General features: G+C 48.0%; 1 protein-coding gene across 2 annotated transcripts in view; it reads right to left on the bottom strand.

The window, feature by feature from the left end:
• Nucleotides 1–7,479, bottom strand: part of SEC31B (SEC31 homolog B, COPII coat complex component) — a 64,513-nt gene that overhangs the window by 25,257 nt on the left and 31,777 nt on the right. For both annotated transcript variants that reach the window (XM_019556042.1, XM_019556043.1), the window contains exons 10-13: nucleotides 6,280–6,432; nucleotides 3,699–3,929; nucleotides 1,577–1,651; nucleotides 216–302 (exon numbers count right to left, since the gene is read on the bottom strand). In XM_019556042.1, the coding sequence (XP_019411587.1) occupies nucleotides 216–302; nucleotides 1,577–1,651; nucleotides 3,699–3,929; nucleotides 6,280–6,432 (546 nt within the window). The remainder of the gene's footprint in view (nucleotides 1–215; nucleotides 303–1,576; nucleotides 1,652–3,698; nucleotides 3,930–6,279; nucleotides 6,433–7,479) is intronic.

Raw genomic sequence — 7,479 nt, forward strand, 5'->3', positions numbered from 1 at the left:
GTTTTTAAGACATCTGTGCACCCAAACATTGAGGTAGAACACAATAAGGCTGGAAGGGACCCTTGTGATGATCCAGTCAGACTGGCACAAGACAGAACTTCCCAAGGAATACCTGCACTGAATCCAAGAACTTGTGGTTGGAATTTAACCTTCTCGTTCATTCCACTCCCTACTCCCCACCCATCTCAGTGACCAGCAAAGAGATGAGGACATACCTGAGCAGGCTGCACAGCTTGAGAAGAGTTGTCTGCCTCGGGTAGGTGACATTCGTCTGGGATACCATTACCCAAACACGAGGCTATCTACAAAGAAATGCACATTTGTAGAGTCAAGCCTCTTCCAGAAAGCCAAACATGGGGGCAATCAGGTCTCTTGCAATCATAAGTAATTCCATTGGCATTGGCTGGCCATGCATCTCAGGAGCTCTTCTGAAATCTCTGCATTAGTACCATATACTCCCTTCCCTAATGGACCTGCCCTTTATTACTTCACAGGCCCCATCTCTCCACTCCCTTTGCCGGTTATAGAGCAAGTCTCTGTCCTTTGCCATAATATCATCCACACTGTTGGAAGCATCTTTTCTGCAACACCATCAGTGCCAGTTGGAACTAGCTTCCAAATCTTTCCACACTCCACTTAGGTATCCAGCTGGATTTCTTACCTGTTGTCTATGGAATACCGGGAAAGGAACCAAAAAATGCACAGTGCTCAGGATTACAGCATGGAGAAAGCTGCATTGTCAGTGCCCCAGCTAGATCTGCTGCAGAATTTATCCAGTGGAGCCTTTCTTTGCACTGAATTCATACAATATCAACACCTTGCATATGCTGTTGTGGAGTCACCCGCTTTGGGTCTTGCTCATGCAATGAGTGAAGGGCTGAATGAAAGCCTAGTACTTTGTCAGATGAGCAAAGCAGATAGGAGTGCAAATGTTTAAACTAGGAGGGGGACTGAAGCCTGGATCCACAAAGATACTGAAAGTTGAACTCCTGCTGAACACCTAAAGCCATTGATTTCAGGTGCCCCTGACTTTATTTTTCTCCATCAGCCTCACTCTGCAGTTCAATGGGTTAAGTGTATTAACTTTTCACTTTCAGGGACCAGGGTGCCAATCTCAGCTGAAGCTACGCTACTACTCATGGTAGTGCCCAGGTACTCATTACAGTCCTGGCATGAAACTAGATCAGCATTTCTATTTCAGGCCTAAGAAGAGAGACTGCCAGGGAACACTGCAGGTCAGAATTGAGATGTGCTGGAGATGCTGCCCTGCCAGCTGTCAGGGACAAAGAGCACTAGGATTGCTGGCAAAGAGAAGCTGAAGCCTGCAGCATGCGACCAAGTCAGGCCAGCAGGGTCTGGCTCCAGCCATTCTGGCACAGATGAAAAACACACGAAAGCACCATCCTAAGAATGGCCAGGGGCAGAAGTGCTCCAGCCGACCCCAAAGAGGAAACACACAGATCAGCAGGTTCCTCGTTCTCAGACTGCCCTTTAGTGGAATCTATTCCCTGATACGTTCAGTGACTGTCCTCCACTCTGCCCTCTAAAGACTCTACTTAGCAAAAATACCACTCACCTTCTTCTGAAGTTCCTCTTTATTATAGCCCAGCAACTTCAGGAGTTTGATCCTGGAGTCCTGCTGCAGATTCACCTGGACACCAAAGGATTTTGGAAAAGAAACATTAAGTGAACTCAGTCTTCCAAATGAGGATAACACCAGTTGTATTCTGGTAGGGGTAAAGTTTAGCAACTAGTTGTCAGGGTAGGATTGGGGTTGTTGTGTGCTTCATAGAGTCTAGCCCAGGGGTGGGCAATTAGTTCAGCTAGAGGGCCACTTAATGAGTTTTGGTGAGGTGTCAAGGGTTGCAAGGGTAGCCTTGCCCCTTGAGAGGTGCCCCACCCCCAGGTCACAATCTTGTGATCAAAAGTCCTGCCCCCTAATCCTTGACATTTGCCACCGGAAGCGTCTCCCCTTGCCCAGGAAATACTCTTTGGGGGGTGGGGGAAGGTTTGCTTGTACATTGTGCGGCAGGATGTGGGTGTGTGGCAGGGGCATGTATGGATGTGGTTATGGTGTGAGTGGAGTATGTAGGGGTGGATGTGTATTGAGGGCGTGGAATTGTTGGATGTGTGTGGGTATGTTGGGGCAGTGGGGTGTGGATGCTTGTGTGAGGAGGTGTAGGTCTGTCTGTGGGGGGTATGGGTATATGTGTGGGTGTGGGATGTGTGTGGAGGGTGTTCGGGGTACGTGTGGGGGATGGTGGGGAGTGTGTGCATGGGTGTGGACTTTTTGTGTGGTTGGGGTATGGGGTGCGTGGGACAGCGTTGGCTGTGTGTGGGGGTATGGTGGGGAGTGTGAGGCGGTGTGGGTGGGTTGGTTGTGCCCCTGTGCGGAGCTTCCCTCCTGCCCACTCTTTGTGATGTGGCTGAGCCCAGCCTCTCTGCAGGTGTGGGGAGGGGGAGGGGAAGCAGGGCTGCCTGCCTGGCTTGCACTGCACTGTAAAGGGCAGGAAAGCAGCTGCTGCCAGCAGGCACCACGAGATGCCTGGGGGGGGTGGGGGGGCAGGGAACCAAGTGCATGCTGGCTCCTGATGCTGTTCTCACCCCACCTGCCTGTCCTGTGCCTGCCTGTCTTTGTGAACAGCAAAGCTCCTAAACACACCCTCCTCCATCCACACGTTCCTCCACCCAGTTATGCAAGAGCAGGACTGAAGTGAGCTGCAGGCAGAGCCCACCCTACTCCCCTTAATGCTGCAGCTTCCACTCCCTACCTGCTGCCTGGAGAGCTGCAGCAGGGACAGGAATCACTGGAGGTTGGGGAAGTCCAGCAGTTCCATGGGCAGTGGCAGCAGCAGCAGCCCAGCCCGGAAGCTGTGCCTGCTGGCAGGGCTGGTGCCCTCCAGTGGGGAAGGCTGGGAACACAGCACACACTGCCCCAGGCAGGACTCGGCCCCACGCAAAGTGCAGCAGGGGCAGCCACCAGTGGGGACAGACACAATTAACTGGTGGGTCCCTGCCTGCAGGCAGGATCCAACCAGATAGCAGGCTGGACTGAGCCTGCAGGCCATATTTTGCCTACCCCTGGACCAGGCTGTAACAAGTTCCTGTGCTGAACATCGTATACAAGACTTTCCTAACCCTGACTCCTCCGTCAATGCAGTACAACTTTGTTGTTCAGGAGAGTATCAAAATAACCCTCGCCTACTAAAACCAAATTAACAGCACTACTACTTGCTTTTAATGCCTATCCCCTTTAAAATGACATAAAAAATCTTCCATGTTATATAACCACTCTTGCAAGCTGTAATGGCTTGGACCATTACTGTAGAATATTTTAGTTATACAGTAAGAACACTCTATATCACTCATAAGACAGTGTGGTCCAGTGGACAGAATAATGGACAGGAGTGAGGCAATCTATGTCCCACAGCTAATCCCACTGGCTTTAAATGACAGCTGCTGAAATCTAGCCCTCTGCCCATTTTAACCCCTTATGAAAGGGATTACATGATATGGCTGCCTGGACTTGATGACCCACCCAAAGTCATACGGCCCCTTTAAATTAAAGCTCCCACTATTGTCAGTGGGAGTTCTGTCTAAGGGAAGCAAGATTTGGCCAGTCATTAAAAACAAAAAAACAAAACAAAACAAAAAACAGAAAACCACACTTCTCTGGCCTTCACCAGAAGTTGTGCTACCTTCAAAAACTTCCAGATATTCTCCTCAAACTGCAGCTTAGCCATCTGGATCTTGTGCTGGCAATAGTCAAGGAGGTTTCCCTTCTGTAGAGCCCCCTGTAGTTCTCTGGATCGAACCAAGAACTCAGTTTCTGTAGTGACTTGGCTGATGAACACCTGCCATGGGGAGATCTGTGGCATTTGTTGTGCAGGGGTTTTGGCAAGGCCAAAGGTGATCAATTTCCCCCCAAACTGAAAAGGAAAATAGTAGAGAGAATAAGTGTCTGTACATATGAAACTGAAACCACACTTTGCGTCCTCAGGTGCTGGTTCCAACTGCCTTGCCCAGGGCAATAGCAAGAAGTCCAAGGCTATAAACAGATGTCACATCTGTCCTGGAATAAATTCCAAAAAAGGTTATGGAATAAAAAATATTAACAGTTTATCCCAGGACACTACAAAGTGAATCTGGATGGTTATTCCAGGACTGCATCACTGAACCAGTGGTGGAAATCATGCAGTGCATTCAGCTGCTCACTAAACCCTAATTAGAAGGGTGGTATGTATACACACCAATCATGGGATATTTCTCTTCTCAGACAAACCTGGGCACAACTTGTCCAGGGACAAATGTAACATAGTTTCCTCACCCAATTATAAAAAATTACAGGTGCAAACATCATACAGTCATTAGCAGGATACAATTCCAGCATCAAAATCATAAGCCCTCACTACTCAAGCTCAATGCATAGCCAACTCTCTCCTTTAACTATGGTCTCTGTACACATGCAGCCACACATATTTTGTTTTGGATGTCAGCAGCAAAGAAGAAAGTATGCTATTTGTTAAGACTATATTAAGTTAGTGGCATATGTGCCACAGATATGGCACAAGCCAGGACAAGGGCAAAGGCAAGCAAGACAGCATAATGACCCTACAGAAAAGAAGAAATGGATAAAATAAGGCTATGGGACTAGATTCTAGAAAAGGAAAGAGAAAAAGAAGAGACAATGAAATGGGAGGAAAGGGAAATGAAAAAGAAAAAAGAAAAAAAAAATCAAGACGACAACACATATGCTTTCCCTACAAGAAAGCATTTCTGAGTTATTCTAGTTTCATTAAAATCAATGATTCTCAAAAAGGTAGCTATGGCCTATCAGGGTGCTATGAGATTTTTTTTTAAGGTTGCTACAGGGTGCCATACAATACCAGTATTGATAGTGCAAACGGCTATACAATTCAGAGATTTCAAAATAGGAATCCATAGTGTCAAAACCATTCTGCCCTCTTGTGATCTGTAACAGGGGTGCCTCTTGGGGGACCGTCTACTGGTGGCCCTGCCCATCCGTTATGGGCCCACCGCCCACCTTCTCGCCTGCCATGCCTTGTTGTTAATTAACAGATGTAATTAAGCAGGAGGCTTCCCATTTTCTGCTCCGATGCCAAGGAGCGTTATCTGCAGTTCTGTTCCTCCCCTACACCACAGCCTAAGCCTCGCAGATGGTATTTGTAAATTCCTCTTTATGTTGAGATCTAGATCACTGTGGGCCTACCCATTTTTCCTCTAGCTAGGCCTGTCAGTCAAAAAAACAACCCACTAATCAGAGTTTGACTTCCAGGCTCTAGCTCTCAAAAAAAACCCAGTCACTCAGGCTCTTGCCCCTCTCTAGCGCCATGGTCCGCGTGCCCCAAAATGCTGCGTCCTCTCTGGTGCCGGGGTCCCAATGCTGCTGTGGGCCCCCTATGAGGCCTCCTCCTTCCCCTAATAGCCTCACCCAAACCACTGGTCTTAAACAGCACACAAAAACACAAGCCCCTGGGCTATAACATAAATCCAAGCCACCTGGCTATAACATCATTCAAGCCATACCTGGGATGCTCCAGCCCTTACCAGCATCAGAGACTGTACCTGCAGTCAGGCCTCTCCCCTTTGGTCGCTCTGGGAGAGCTCCTTCCCCCTTGGCTGCTGGCAGGGAAATGCCGTGCTGGCCTTAGCCCTGGGGTTTATATGTGAGCCGGGCCCTGCCCCTTCCAGTCACCTGACCGGCTGGCAGGGCTTAAGCCTTAACCCCTAACCCCTACTTGACTGGCCGGCCGTGACTGGAAGGTTCTGGACTTAAAGGGGCCACCCTGTCTCTTAGTAACAGGGTTAGGGCTCCCTGTTACAGGTCTTTGCAACCTTTGCAACAAAAGGATTGCTCCAGTATTTAGTCACAATCAAAAAACAAGTGAAAACTAAGAGCCAGCATTTTCCATGGGGTGCCCTGAGTCTAACAAGGAGTGCCTTTTGTTTAACAAGACTGAGAACCACTGCATTACATCCTACTCAAAAAGAAAGTTAAGTAAAAGAGGAGTGAAACATCAGTTCTCTTCCCTCCTCACACAAATTCTATTAGGTCCTGTTTGCTGATCCAGAAATGAGTGTTGTTGCTAAGAAATTGGAGCACCAAGGCAAAGGGAATCCATGCAATGCCTTCACCTAGTATGAAAATAGGGAACATCACAAAAGCTAAATGATCTCCTAGTGAGAAAACAGGATCACCTCAGACATGAAAAGTGCCTTCTCATTTGTTTTCTCAGTAAGGACACTCCATGTACTTACTGCAAATGAGGCCCCAACAGGCCTGCGAATCCATTTGGGGGGTTTCTTCAATGGAGGGATCAAGGTAGTCTGAGCCACCTGCTCTGGCACCTGCAGAGGAGGAAGGGTCTGTCCTGTGCCAAAGGGGTCCAGGTTGTTAAAGGAAGAGGAGATCTGAAATCAGAAGTAGGAAAAATAATTAAGTTTCACTCTGCAGGGAGTATGACCATTAATCTACAGCCTAGTAATTAGATAACCAGCTAGTTATTCTTAACGGTGAAGAAACAAGATGTTAAGTTCTCCACAACTGCCATACCATTTCCCCACAAGACATAAGAGTATATATGGAACCAGAGACTTTATAGGAAATAATTATTTGTGCCCTGGCAGATTTTCCAAGTAGCTTTTCCCTACTGAGGTAAAAATCTCTCACAAGAAGCTTTCTGACCCAGTGTCCCACTCCTAGATACTGAAGTACCTCATTTATGGAAGACAATGGTGGCATCTGCTCATAAAACGTCTAGCTTATTTTAACTTAGCCGATGGATGAATGCCAAGCAGCTGTTAATTGCTAGGCTCTTTCAAAACAGTTATTTTTAGAGGGCTTGGAATCAAACTTTCTATAAACTGGTAACACAATATTGTCTCAAGATTTTCACCTAGATGAGGACACAGTTTAGGTTCCTCAGAAGTGGTTTTTGATCTGCATTTCTTAGAGTGTTGTGGGTACTGGATGTGCAGTTGCTGTGGCAAACACCATAATAGGGAAAAAGTCTGGAGCCATGTTACAGTCCGGAGAACCTCACTGCGAGATTTATCAGGTGGTGGAGGACTGGCACAGCAGTACAAGTAGAAGTGCTGATGTTGAGACAGATGTGGAAGCCTCTGTGCCTGGCGCACAGAGGGGCAGGTCATGAGACCTCAGAGCCATCTCCTACAGGCCTGGAGAAGTCAGACCGGAAGATAATGCAGTGCTGGCTCAGAGGGAGTTTTCCCAGACAGGGGAAAGAACAAGCCAGGGAGAGTTTGTGCAAACTGTGTGGAGGTGTGGGATTGATGAATGGAGCAGGACTAGTAGACCAGAGATGGAGAGGAGCTGAAGGAGGATGCCGAGGGCCTGCAAATGATCTGCTGGCTGGGAAGCTGGCTCCGTGGTCGGACCCAGAGGGTGGTAACAGACAGAAATCAATTGTCATGGTGCCCTGTGACCAGTGGGGTCCC

This window comes from Crocodylus porosus, unplaced genomic scaffold (genome assembly GCF_001723895.1).
Source record: "Crocodylus porosus isolate Cpor-Errol unplaced genomic scaffold, CroPor_comp1, whole genome shotgun sequence".
NCBI lineage: Eukaryota > Metazoa > Chordata > Crocodylia > Crocodylidae > Crocodylus > Crocodylus porosus.